Raw genomic sequence first — 14,593 nt, forward strand, 5'->3', positions numbered from 1 at the left:
GCTTCAGCTCCCCCGTATCTAAAATGCACAACTTAATTGCCTTGCTCTGGTGACTTGACATAATGATGTTGGATTTACAGTTGAAAACATACATCAGAGGCTCAGTCTGGGTTAAGATTAAGACACACACATACACAAACACACACACACACACCCATACACACATGAGTACACATGTCTAGTGTGGCCATGGCTTATTATGGGAGACATTGTTGAACCAAGAGTTATTTCTATTTTTATAGGTTCCTGCAAGAACTCCCTTCTCTAGAGCAGAGATGGGGAAGGTCTGGCCCAAAGGCTGTATATGGCCTGAGAAATCATTTGGCCTGGCTCTGCCAAGGCAATCACAGGCGGGGCATGAAATTCAATAAATCTATAGCAGGCTAATTTTTAAGTTGATAATTTTGTGTGGTCTATGAATGATGTTATAAATATCCACATGGCCGTTGACAGAAAAAAAGATTCACACCCTTGCAAAGCGTGGATAGAAAAGTTCAGTGTATACCGGATCATGACTCGGGCAGATCAGGCAGAGGAAAATAGACAGTATGAGCTCAGTGAGAATGGGAAACACCATGCAGCCTTAGTGTCTGGGAGACAGCAGGGACGGTGCCCCTCGGGAGGACGTGTACTCCTGATGGAAGGCAACCATAGTTATCACTGCTTGAATTGCCACATGCAATAGAAACAACGGGAAAGCTGGATATTATGAGGCTACCTGTTATTAAATGCTAAAAACTAATTGTTAAAAATGTTAAACTTTGGGTAGGCCAAACAGAATGTCTTTACACGCCAGATTTGGTCAGAGGCTGTCAATCTGTGACCTTTGACCTAGAACTTGGACCATGTAGTTGTGTGTTCTGATGCCTAGGATTACCTGCCAGCATGATTTTGTTCTCACAGGGCCTCCACAAATGCTTCAGCTCTTCATTTTGGGCACTACATCTGACTCTAGGCTTGCCTATTGACTACCTTGAACTTCGGCCCTCCCAAGTATCTGATGTCCTGCCAATCCCCACGTTGTTTATTCTACCGCCACGTGAACATGGTGTTTTTCGTACACCTGGGCAGTATGGCTTGGGTAAGAGAGCACATGCTGACGAGTGCATGTTTAACTTTTGGAAAAACAGCAGTGTTTTTTTCCTTCACCCTTATTATAGACTTACCTCCCATTCAGTGTTGTGTGATCTTTTGAGAATGTATGGCAGAGTTTCTACTGTGGTATTTCTTCCCTGAGTCAGGGTGCAGGTCCTACTAACCACTGTGAAAAGCCCCAGCTGCTTGCCCAATCCTGAGAAGTCTCTGGAATTACAGGATTTTATGAACATGCTTTCCCTTGGGAATCAGGTTACATTTGAGAAGTAGCTAGTGAGCCTATCACTGCTTGGGTGAGCCTTGGACAGAACTCTCATCAGATCTCATCCCTGCCTAGAGCTGTCAGTTGCTACAGGAACAAGAACTGGTACTTACTGGAAATTTTGCACTTGGTACCTCAGTCCTCAGAATCACCTATGGACACTGAGAACTGCTGTACAAGTGCTGTTGCACAGTGATGAAGCTGGCATTCTGAGAGGTAGAGTGACTTGCCCAAGGTCATACAATAAACATGAAGGTAATGGAAGTGGGTGGTGCAACACTGTCCGTCTGACTCCAAAGTTCATGAGTAAATAGGGAAAAAAAGACAGGAGCGACTAGCCCTGTGGGTGAGTTACAGGGCTAAGCGAATCCTTTGTAGAGGAGAGACTTGCCTCTTAAAGGATTCAGTAGGAGTTTGTCAGTGATACTTTCACAGGGTTGTTAAAAACATTACTTCAGAAAGTTGTTAGGGAAGTCACATATCGTTATGTAAGAGCTGTGGAACGCTGTGCACAGATCTCATTCCTTCTGTGTCCTAGCTCTGGACAACCACACGGAAAATGCATACGTGTGGGTCTTAGGGGAGGCTAAGGCAGAAAGAAAGCAACTGGATCCGTGTAACTCCAGCTCCACATCCCAGGAGGAGCCTTCGTTTCTGTCCTTATTCAAGGTCAACCCACATTTTCAGGAGCTTCATAGATTGCTAATATCTGTGTAGTTATAGTTCATATATACTTAGCCAGAAGCACTAACTGGTCCCATCTCTAATTGAAGTTTAAAATCAGGTGGTTCTCGCCGGCCGCAGCCGCGGTGGCCATTGGAGGGTGAACCAATGGCAAAAGGAAGACCTTTCTCTCTGTCTCTCTCTCACTGTCCACTCTGCCTGTCAAAAAAATAATAAATAAATAAATAAATAAATCAGGTGGTTCTATTAACGTATCCTGGAGGTACCTCTTATCAGCAAACTGGACATTGCGACAAATTACAACTTCTCTGATCTTATTTGGCTATATACTAATAAGTAACTTAGAGGATCGTTTTGAGAGTTAGATCAGTTGATATATGCAAAGCTCCTGGCACATAGTAGGTGACCAGTGAATGTAAATTTGATCCTGTCCTTTTTCTAAAAGAGGAAGGAGCTCACGAAAGGAAGGAAGGGGCTCTTGGGCAGCGACTCAGCTCTGTCTGGGGTGACAGGACCGTGAGTTCCGTTGGCTCTGGTGGCCACATCTTACTAGAGATGGAGCCTCGTGTTTGTGAAATAAGAGGAGTCTTTAAACAGTTCGTGGCAAATGTGTACTATAAAAAAAACTATGCATGGCTTTCACAACTTTTTTATGGCAGAAATCAATGTTATCTCTTAAATTTCATTTTCCCACAAACCTTTTGAAGCCCCCTCATGTGGAACGGTGACCACAGAGGTCTGGGGCTCTCCCAGTGAAAGACAGGAGCCGTGAGTTGCTGGCCAGTTTGTCTTATTTCCAGGTGAATGTGGGCACCCTTTCAAAATTCAACTGAAAAGGTCCAAACAGCCAGAGCTGGGAGTTGTAAGGAAGCTGATATTAATTAAACATTTATTAAAGAATAGAATGTTCTCACTGTGAGCACTTGCAAAATAAGAGAGGGCATCCAGAGTTCTTTTGAACACCCACACTTAGACGCAGGCAGCTTTCCCTTGGTCACAAAACCCGAGGCTTTCCGCAGGGGGCACACAGTACCTTCTCTGGTTCATCTCTGTGTCGCCGGCACCTAACATGGCTCCCTGTGCTCAGGAACTGTCCAGACATGCTTGTTAGCCTGAACCAGAGACCTTGGGCTTAAGGTCAGGAAATCCAAACACCAGGACTAGATCTGCCATCAGGTTCTTCGTTTCTACCCTGTAGTCGCTTGGGGTTCTGACAACCTTCTTTTTGTAAAGAAAGGGCCTGAACTTTGCAGAACCGAAAAATGAACATTTGTCAAGAAAAACCTCTCGACCCAGAATATTGCCTGTTCACACCAGCCAACAGCAAGTGTTTTCCATGGCAGCCTGTTTCAAAGGTGAAGAAACGCCCTCCTAGTAAACTCAGTTTTGTCTCATCTGGATTGTGTCCAGTCTAAAAATCTGGACAAATATCGTAAACCAAAGAAAGTTTGCACACTTCTAAGACCAGTAGCAATTAATTACTTTAAATAGAAACTCTGTCACCTACAAGCAACATAAATATTTGTATTTTGAGCCTCTAAGTAGTAGTTGGGTTGACCATTCTGGCCTTAAGTGATTAAAAAAAAAGTCCATTGGCTGTATTTGAACAGGGAACACATTTATAAAGAAAGGGAGGGTCAGGTCATGGAGTAAGCAGACCTGTGCCAAAAGAAAGAAGACCTGGGTTCAAATCCCAGTGACTGATTTACTTGCTTGGGGACTTTGCTTAAGTTATAAAACTTCTGGCCTGTTTTCTGCTGGGTACATATGAAAATAATAACCACAACTCTTCATAGCTATTGTTGAAATTAAATAAATTCCTAACTAGAACTTAAACTCCTTGAAAGGTGAAGTCCAGAGTCTTCTATTTATGCATGTGTTCTTCAAAAAGTTCATGAAAAATGCTTATGAAAAACCTACGTAACGGATTGAAAATTTGTTTGCATCAAATAAATTATCTTTTTAATGTCTTTCTTTGAGAGACAGGGAGAGAGACAGAGAGACAAACAGAGAGAGAAAGAGAGATCTCCCATCTGCAGGCGCATTCCCCAAGTGCCTACAACAGCTAGAGAGCATAGGTAAGCCAAAGCCAGGGGTCCAGAAGTCCATCTGGGTCTCCAGTGTGGATGGTGAGAACCAACTACTGGAGCCACCATCTACTGCTTCCCAGGATTCACATTAGGAGGAAGCTGGAATGGACAACATAGCCAGGACTTCACACAGGTACTGCAATGTGGTTGCAGGCGTCCCAAACAGCATCTAAACCACTATGTCAAATGCTTACTCCTAAACTTATCTTTTAATTCCAGCTTCCACAAACTTCTTTAAATCCCCTGTTTCTAACATCTGGTCCAAATTGGCGCCCTAGGCTAATGCTGTACTTTTGGAGAGCTGCTTGACCTTGGTGATCCTCAGGTTTTTTTCATGTGTAAATTGGGTAGAACAGCACCTACTCACAACTCTACTGAGACAGTTTCAGCCAGAGTTCAAATAGCTGCCTGGTCTGAGCACATACGCTATGCCAGGTGCCTGCACACAGATTCTGCATCTAGTATTTTTTTGTGGACAGGTAGATTGGCTTTCAACAAATATTACTTTAATATTACTCTTGCACATGCTGGACTTGACTTATTTCAAAGTAGCTACAGATCTGTTTAAGCCAGAAACTGGACAACTCTGGAGAAGGCACTCGAAGGGCTCGGGATACAAGAGGGCTGGGCAGCCCCTCCTTGATGCTCTGATTCGAGCCATGCCACCAGTGCAATCCTTGATCCTCCACCCTCCCACCCCTGCCCTCTTCCTCCCCTTTCCAAGGGCTCTCTAGAAAACACTCTGAGAAAAGGAGGCTGTGTTTAATTTTGTGCAAACGTGATGCTTGTGGCTGCAAGAAGCAAGGCTTTGAGGCTGGGTCACTTTGGTAACACTTCCCACATGACTTTATCAATGGGTGGGCCGGGAAAACTTATCCGATGTTGTTTTACACCCCACCCCCAAACCACCCAACCTGACCAAGTGTTAGTTTTTCAAAGCTGGAGAAGTTTCAAAGGGCTGAACCCAACACAGGGGCCTTTCTTCATGCTTTGATTTTCTGCCCATTAAGTGTTTGTCGGTGAGTTCGTATTTCGCCTCCTCTGCAGCCTACATGTCCCAAGACGTCCCTGGAGGTATAGGAAGTTAATTGATCCTTGATTAAAAGAAGGAGAAATGCTTGTGCCTCGGTCTAGAATCACCAGGCTTTTTGTTTCTGGCCCTGCTCTACAGAAAGTTCATAATGCACCTTTTCTTATTAATGAATCTAGATTGCAGCATATTGGCTTCCCAGTTTTGATTTGATCACATTAGGTGCTTGTGTATCTAATTAGCACACATGTGGCACACGGTGAATGTAAAGCAAATCTCAGCTAGTTCTGTGGCCTTGACTGTTCCAAACAAAGTGTTTTTGCATTTTATCGGCAGAGCTCCTGAGACTTACTGACCTTCAATTAATTTGTTAACACTTAAGGGTGCTTCCTTCTCTTTGTTTTACGTGACCCACTTTAGAAGCACGCACGATCTAGAGCCAGGCCACTTGAACTTCATCTAGCTCCATCACTTAATTGCACAGTGACTCCAGTAAGTCCTTTTAATCTCTTAGAAGCTTAGGGTGGCTTAACGTGTTAGGTTTTATGACTATTTCTCCAGTGGCCTTTGGACCACTTGAAGGTTGGGACTTAGCCTGTTTCATCCCAGTAGCCTAGTCAGTGCCGAGAGCATAGGAGGCAGCTAGATTTGGCAGACTGTGATAGTTTAAGTGGGGATACTCAATACAATTTGGGCACATAATAGTTGTTTAGTAAATGTTAACTACTACTATCCTTGGTGCTGTTTTTCCTTTTCTTCCCTTCTTTGACTTATATACTTTTTCCAGCTCTACAGCAAAATGTAAAAATTGTTCTATGGCTGCCGGTGTCATGGTGCAGCAGGTTAAGCCACTGCTTACAATACCGGCTCCTATATTGTAGCATCAGTTCAAGTCCTGGCTTCTTTGCTTCCAATCCATCTCCCTGCTAATGCACATGGGAAAGCAGCAGAAAATGGGTCAAGAACTTGGGCTCTTGTCATCCACATGGGTGGCCCAGAGGAACTCTAGCCTCCTTGTTTCAGTCTGGTTCAGCCCCAGCTATTGTGGCTATTTGGGGAGTGAGCCAGCAGATGGCATATCTCTCTCTCTCTCTCTCTCTCTCTCTCTCCCCCGTCTGTTCGTCTCTCTCTCTTTCTGTCACTTTGCCTTTAAAATAAATAAACCTTTACAATTTTTAAATAAAAATTGTCTTATAGTACCCATCAGTTGTGTGACTGTCACTTCCACATTCCCTAAACTGCACTGATGATTTTCTGGAGAATACTTGGCCCCCGGGTTCCAGAAACCTCTTTTTACTCACATAAGGGTAAAGGCAAACGTTCTGTCCATGTAGCCCATCTTAGGTGTCCCTATCAGAGTGATGTTTAGTGTCTGCACTGTCAGTCATCACACTAGAAATATTTTCATGCACTTGTTCTTGGGACTTTCTTACAACTCGATGCACTTCTTGAGGGCGGGTGTTATGCTGTACTCCCCTCCACAGTCCTCCCACAGTCTAGCACTAGGGACTGTCTTTAGATGGACTGGGAAGGGTCTGCACTGGTTGGTAATAAAGATGGTGCCAGTGTTAGAGGCAGAGAAAATGCTTTGGGAAAGGACAGTCTCTTCTCTGTGTCCTAGAGCGGCAAGGCACGATATTGTCTCTTGACTAGCTGCTCAGCTGGGGCAATGTTTATGCTGTTTGCATCAGCAGAAGGGAGTTTGAGCTTATCCTCTTTTTGGAGCAAAGTCAAGATTTGACTGGCATCACCCCCAGTAATACTGCAAGTGTGTAGGGGAGACAGAGAAAGCCATTGGGTTTTCTGAATACTATCTTCATGCCTTTCAAGAAAATCAACAGCGAATATTCAGATCCAACTTCTTGGCTGTTTGTGGTCCCCAGCCACATAATCAGAAGCGGAAACCCTCCCCAGGCCATAGGCAAAGAAAGAAGAAAAGGATTTGGATTGTTCCCAGTTGAAGAGAAGGCAGAGGAGCTCGCCAGATTTTCTTCCCTAGCCATCTCCGTGAGACTTGCTTTTAACACTTACTGAGTGTCCACACTGTGACTCTGACTCTGGGCCACCATTCCCTGGTGACGTCGCCTTGCCTGCATCCAACTGAAGCTTCCTTCTAGGGTCTTCCTCTGCTAGACTGGCTGCTCTCTGAGGGCAGGGCCTGGGCCATCTTTGTCTCCCTGTACTTAGCATGCATAGTAATGAATCTAGAAATAAATAAATGTGTGAATATGTGAATACTAATTTATTCTGTTACCCCAACAATGAGAGTTCCTTTGTCCCTGAAACAGGTGGCAGAGAGTTTTAGAGATGTGAAATAACTTGCTCAAATTGTGCGGAGCAGAATAGAGATCATTAACCCAGTTCTAACTCCAAAGCTCTTTTCTATGTGCTTTATTGTCCTCAGGAACATATGTTTTACAGGCCTATCATGTGAACTGTATTAAAAATAGAAGCTGCAGGCCTAAGAGGGGGCACAAATGTAAGGAACTCAGAGTCCGTCCCCTTCCTGAGTTTATTAGCAACGCTTTGGCTCCCAGGCACCACGGAGGCCACAGCCAGGCTTGGACTCGAAGCTCAAGCATTTTTATCACGATGCGTGGAACTTTAAAAGCAGACTATTAATATCAGACTGTTGGCTCCTCAGCCACTTTTCATGGCCAATTTGGTCTCATTTCAAAATGTTTAAGTAGTGGGATGAAGATGGTCTGGCCTGTATGGTATCTCTCCCAGGGCCCCCGACCCAAAAAGATCAGCTGACTGCGCTCATCATTTCTAAGCCAGCGCCTTTGCCCTCTGCCTCCCTGCCCGCTCTGCTCCAGGGCAGACACAGAGTTTCCAGCACTGGTGGTTAGGGCCTGTCAGGGCCCCTCAGTGTTTACTTTGAGAAGGTCAAACACAATACCGTGGTGTGTTGCTGTTCCTTCTTTTCAAAGCTCTAGTATGAATTTGATAAAGTAAATTGTTGTTCTAGCAGGAAGCAGTTAGGGGTCACCAAATAAATAGCCGTAGAATTCAAATAAATTCAAAGAATAAAACCAAATAAATCCCTGTGTGTATGCACAGTGATACATAAATACACTTTTTAGAAAGCGAACATTTTTCTCGCTGCCGGGCTGGACCCAAGTAATTGAAAAATTGTGGAGTTCATGCTACATGTTTGTTAGTGGCGGTCTAGGGCTTCGAGCAACATGACGCAAATTTAATTCTTTTTGAAAAACATGAAGGTGGAATTTTATGTTTTCAACAACTGCTTATCATGGGTTTTTTTCAGCTAATGAATTTCACAATTGGATGAAACCAATTTGCAAAGTTAAATTAGGGACTTAGGCCTTGGGGCGGTGGACTGAGAGGCCCTGAGTAAGCTAAATAATCTCACTGAGTCTGTTCTCTCCACTTGGAGATGAGAGAGGAGTGCACAGTGGATGCCTTAGAATGATCTCTTGAGGGTAGTAAGGATTCAATGCCAAAATGAACATAAAGTACCTAGCACACTGCGTGTGCACAGCTATGGAACTGTTACCACCAAGATGCTTTCGTAGATCTTCCTTGGTCCTGAGACTCAGTGCTTCACTTTTTACCCTGTGAGGGGGCATTGGAGCTTGATATTAAAGCTGAGCAGTCAGGAAGAAGAGGTATTTCTGTCTGGGAGGGTAGGGTAGGAGGAACCCAGTCTCTGTGTGCCATCTGCATGGAGGGTGTATGGAGAGGAGCATCAGGCCAGGAGGCTGCAGAGAAGGGGATCAGTTCAAGGGCAATGCCTAATTTTACACTTGGGGACTTTAACTTACCCTGAGCAATGGAGAGCCATTGAAGAGACTATAGCAAGGCAGGGCCATGCTCACGGTCAGAGCTCTTCAGGAAGTAAAATGGTGGGGATACTTAGAAGTCAGAGGGGGCAGCAGACCAAGGAAGGGGGCTGTGGTCATGTTTCGGTGGGAGCTGTAGACCTCTGCGTTTTGCTTTGGGACTGTAAGAGGCTCTTCCTGGCAGGTGGTGGAATCTATTTGCCATGACCTTTGAGAGAATGGCATCTGAGCTGGCCGCTGATAACCAGCGGCAGCTGTAAGAGCCGCCTGATGGTCCTGGATGCCCTTGGGCTCCTCTCCAGGTCTGCAAACAACAGCGCCAGACTCAGCTCTGCTCAGTTGTGTTGGTGACTCTCTGAACAGTGAAAGAAAAGACTTGCCAAGGAACTCACTGAGCAGTTACTGAGTGCCAGACCCTGTGCTGGAAATTTTGTGGGCTTTGATATCCATTAGTTGTCATTAAAATTCATTTTATCGTGGGGAAAGAGAGGTGGAGTAAGAACCAGAGGTCACATGGCTGGGAAGTGGGGCGTCTGGGATTCAAGTCCAGATTATCTGACTCCAAGGCCTTGGCTACTCCATGTAGCACAGCCTTAGGGTGAAATGGTGAAGACTCAAGAAAAGAATGCTGTTGCAGGCATAATGAGCTTCCATTGCATTGGAAACTATACTAGTAGTTCTTGCAACTGTGTCTGTAATTTTTAGCAGGGTGTCATAGAGCAGTGGGAAACTCCTGTCCCGTTTCGTCCACTGCCGCCGTTTAAACTCTTGGGCAAGGCAAGGGCAAGTGCTCCTCTCCTGATGAAGGAAGGGGGTGTGTGTAGAGAAGGCTCTCCGTGGGCCGTAAATGGTTCAAAGGAAAGGAGCTAATGATGTGATGAGTGTGAGTTGGCATTGCTCTAACTCCTTCCTCTGTCTTCCTTGCATTGATGTTTTTGTCTTTCCTTGTGTTCTTTTCCTGCTCTGCCTCGAGCAGCGGGCCTGCCCTTCCTTATCATCGAGACCAGCACCATCAAGCCTTACCACCGAGGGTTCTACTGCAATGACGAAAGCATCAAGTACCCCGTGAAAACTGGCGAGACCATCAATGACGCTGTGCTCTGCGCCGTGGGGATCGTCATTGCCATTCTTGCGGTAAGCATTCAGACTGCGCGTGCTCCATCCTGTCTCACTTCTTCCTGTAGTGTAATATTGTAGGATACCCAAGCTGACAGAGACAGGTGCTGTGCCAACTGAGACTTCCTCCCAGCACAGGCCAACCAAGCCAGCAGGCATCTACCAAGAATTTCATTGGATTGAAATTCTTTATTTCAGGTGGTTAATACTATTACAGAAAGCCAACCTTTGCTGTGAAGTAAATAGATGCTAAGCACTTTTCTGAGAACCTTGCCTGCTGTCACTGTGTGTTCTCTGCACACCTTTGCCGTGCTGCCACACAGTGAGGACACCACTGCCATTGTTTAGTTCTCTTGCCCAGTGGCTGTGGGGCCATGGTACATGGAATTTGGAACCCAGAGACGGAGTAACTAGACCTGGTCCTCCACTCTCGAGTGAGGCATGGTGGAAGCCAAGGCTCATTGTCTTGCTTCTGGGCACTGCAGTAAGGAGTGACAGAGATCATGAATACGGAAATATTCTGCAAGCTTCGTTGCTGAGATTACCTGCATAGAGGGATAAAGTCCGGATTTACACGTCCAGGTCTTCCTTTCTAGGTCATGGCCCTCATTGAGGTTGTGACAAAAATGGACTTTGATGAGGTTTGGATGATTTTCAGCAATAGTAGTAACTTCACAGGTGTTAGGGCATAGCCGATCTGGGCCCTATTTGGAAGGCCACCACTCTGTGTTAGATGTGTTCATTTGGGGCAAGGGAAGGGGAGGGTCATTGAAATCCAGTCCTGGAATCTGTGAGTCCTGCATTCACAGCTGCCCATGCCACACCTCCAGTGTTTTCTAAGTTTGGTCTTTACCCGTGAACCACTGCCATGTGGGTGAAAGGGATATAGGCATCATCTCCACCAGGGCCATAAATTCTCTGTTGTGGATCCTGGAGTCGCCTTTCTGTTGAGCATGGTTGTCTTCGGCCTGTATTAGAAAGCCAAGAAGAAGAGAGCTAACATTCAGAACACTGAATGTGGGGCCAGTATAGTGGTGTAGCAGTTAAGCTGCTGCCTGAGTTGCCAGCATCCCAAATGGGCACCGGTTCCTATCCCGGCTGCTCCACTTCCAATCCAGCTTCCTCCTAATGGCCTGGGAAAGCAGTGGAAGATGACCCGAATGCTTGGGTCCATGCACTCATGTGGGAGACCGGAGAGGGCTGCTGGTTCCTGGCTTCTGCTTGGCCAAGCCACAGCTGTTGTGGCCATTTGGGGAGTGAACCAGCAGATGGAAGACCTCTCTATATTTCTCCCTTCTTTCTGTAACTCTGCCTTTTTTTTTTTTTTTAAAGATTTGTTCATTTAAAAGAGTTACACAGAGAGAAAAGGAGAGGCAGAGAGAGAGAGAGAGAGAGAGGTCTTCCATCCTCCAGTTCACTCCCCAGTTGGCCACAAGGGCCAGAGCTGCACCCAAATGAAATCAGGAGGCAGGAGCTTCTTCTGGGTCTCCCACTCAGATGCAGGGGCCCAAGGACTTGGGCCATCTTCTACTGGCTTCCCAGGCCATAGCACAGAACTGGATTGAAAGTGGAGCAGCCGAGACTTGAACTGGCGCCCATATGAGATGCTGGCACTGCAGGTGGTGGCTTTACCCACTAGGCCACAATGCCGGCCCCCTGCCTTTCAAATAAATAAAGTAAATCTTTTTTTTTAAAGAACATTAAATGTGAGATACGTGCTAGTATTCCCATCATACAGATGGAAAGACTAAAGCTCAAAGTCTATAGCTGGTAAACATTGGGCTTCAAGTCTGTGTCTGGTTTATTCTAAAGCACTCATTCCATCTTGCAGACTTAAATTTCAGGATGGCTAATCTATCCAAATGAACCATTCAGGGGGATAGGCAGTTAGCTTGTCTTGCCTACTCTGGACCTAATAAATATAAGCTGCTGATGTTTCATGAACCACATTTCATGAAGTTTTTCTTTTGACTTGCCCACTCTGGGGGTTGGTTATAAACTTTGAGACCCCTCTTTGTTTTTTAATAACATCGTAAACCAAGCACACAATCAACAGCTTGAATTTGGGGAGGGGGAAGGGAGGCTCGGAGAATTCTTTCCAACCTTTAAAAGAAAAACAGTGCATTTGGCAACTGTGGTCGGTTCTGAAAGGTGGACTAAGGATCTTTGTGTTCCAAAACTGAAAAATGAAAGGTCTAATTTTACTATTTGCTCCAATCTGATGGTCGTGGGCCTGAGTTCTCTAGGAAGAATGGCTTTTCCTGAAAAAAGTGTTTGTCTCAGAAGACAAATAATTTACACCGTACCTTGTGCTTAGATTGCAACAGGTGTTTTTGACAGTTGGAGGATCTGTTAATTGAATGCCCTCAGGGAACCCACTAGAATGTGCTGAGATAGGAAAGGCACAGTGACAGATATGGTCCTAGGCTCACGGCCTCCATGGGATCGTTCCCAGCCTGCTTAGCAGGGCTGCAGTCCAGGCACAGCAGGGGGCAGAGTCCCCAGGGCTTCCAAGTGTCTCCCAGGTGTGTGAGTTAGGCACTTCCTCGGTTGCCCCACCCCTCCTTGTCCTCCTCTGGGAAATGGGAATAAGCTGCAGGTCCTCAGGGCTATTGCTGTGAGAGTCCAACGCTGTCATCCCTGGAAATGCACTTGGTAGTGGGCAGCTCTGAGTGCGCCGAGTCTCTGGAGTGGAGTGGTTCTGGATCTCTGCCCGGAGCTCAGGATGGGCACAGGACAATGCGGCAGGAGCCTCTCTGCGGACCTTGCGTCTCTTCCCTTCCTTCCTTCTTCCCCCAGCAAATCTCCTGCTCAGCAGTCTCCCGCTGCTGCTTGCCAAGGCCAGCCTTTTTCTCCTTGAGAGATGCCAGCATTTCCAAGAAGAATCTGTTTTGGAGAGCTCAGTCGTGGCTTGTGCTTTTCCTCGTGTCGTGCTGATGTTTTAATTAAAGCGCTCCTTGACCTCCCAGGTTTCTTTGAAACAGTCATGTGCTGTGGCCTTGGCTGGAAGATGAGCGACGGCACTGCTTCCGTGCGCTGTACAGTGTCAGCAAAGTAGGTTTAGCTGTGACTTTTGTAGAGGTCAGAGAAGCAACAACAGGCAAGAAAACATCTCAGTATTGTCATCCTGTGCCGTGTTCTCCTGTGTGCTGGACAAACACATGCACCATGTTGATTCGTTTGACCCTGGAAGAATGTCCAAGAGCTACGTGCTCTTCTCTTCTCCATTTAGCATGAGGTTAAAGGCCTACCCTCTACTTGAGGACAGAACTCCTCTGCAGTCGGACATGGAACAAATCCATCAGCTTCATTGAGCCTCAGTAGACTCATCTGTTAATTGGAGATGGCAAGTGTATTTACTAAGGTTTTGAGAATCAAACAGGCTGCTGTATAGAAAAGAATTCTGTGCCTGGCACCACAGTATGCTCAATAAATGTTAACTATATTAAAAATGCATGAACGGAGTCAAAAAGTGGAGAAGGGACTTAGCCAAGACATTGCACCTGCTTAAAATAGGAAAGGAAGAACCTGGGCCTTTGACCACGCTCTCCCACTCTCCCTGGAGCAGATCAGCCGGCTGCCAGGTCCTCTCGAGTCTCACTCCTCTTCACCAGAGGACTTTTGCCTGCTGATCCCGCTGTGAGGAAGCCTGCTAATGAAATCTGCGTGCCTGCTTACCGGTCTTAACGACCCAGGTGTGCTCATGGAAAAAGTCAAAGCAGAGGCCTCAGCAGCATGGCTGCAGCCAGGTCCGGGGAAGCTGCACAACTTTAATGAAAAATAGCAGCAGATTTCTACTTTCCCCTAAACGACTGGCCGTGGAGCCTGGCCGCCTCCCTGCAGAAGCTGCTTGTGATCCAAGGGCACGCGTGATGGTCATGGAGGGCAGAAGGAGCCTAGAGCTAGCAACCGAATCATCCTGCCGCCTGCTGTCCTGGGCCTTCTGCGATGTCAGGTTTGTTTAAAACAGCGAGAGAAGCCCAGCCTGCTCGGGAAGGCCCCACAACAAACGAAAGGAGTGGCCGTGGAGGAGACCAGCATGGTGCTGAGAGGCAGATCACCAGAAGTTATAGAGAAAGCAGACACCTTTCTGTGGCAGCAGTGATGGAAAAAGCCAGTCATTCTGACCTCTTTTTCAGAGGTATCTCAGGTTCTGGAATTATAGCATAATGGGAATTCCTTCCAACTCCACAAAGCAATGGTTCCTATCCCTGCTGGGTGCAGGCTTAATGACTCTAACAGCAGTGAGATTAGGAGCAAACAGGGAAATAGCCTCTGCTCTCTCACCTCCTCTCTCTTTCATCTCGCAGTGTCTTGTGTAGAGTATTATGGGCGAGGGTTCTAACACAGGAGAAGTGCTCAGTATTCTATCCCAGTCAACAGGGCTCAGTGCTTGCCCTGGTCGGACCATGAGAGGGGTTTATAGGAATTCTTACTATGTAGGCATCGACAAATGGGTGAGTCACAGGTGACTCCCCCTCTGCCTCTGATCATAAAAATGCTTTTTCCC

At 46.2% G+C, this 14,593-nt stretch overlaps 1 protein-coding gene across 1 annotated transcript in view; it reads left to right on the forward strand.

Moving 5' to 3' along the window:
- PLPP3 (phospholipid phosphatase 3) overlaps nucleotides 1-14,593 on the forward strand; it is an 81,784-nt gene that overhangs the window by 32,882 nt on the left and 34,309 nt on the right. Inside the window, exon 2 of the mRNA XM_002715957.6 lies at nucleotides 9,944-10,101. Coding sequence (XP_002716003.1) covers nucleotides 9,944-10,101 — 158 coding nt within the window. The remainder of the gene's footprint in view (nucleotides 1-9,943; nucleotides 10,102-14,593) is intronic.

The sequence above is a fragment of the Oryctolagus cuniculus genome, chromosome 7, assembly GCF_051225735.1.
Source record: "Oryctolagus cuniculus isolate XC-2025 breed Fujian yellow rabbit chromosome 7, ASM5122573v1, whole genome shotgun sequence".
Taxonomy (NCBI): Eukaryota; Metazoa; Chordata; class Mammalia; order Lagomorpha; family Leporidae; genus Oryctolagus; species Oryctolagus cuniculus.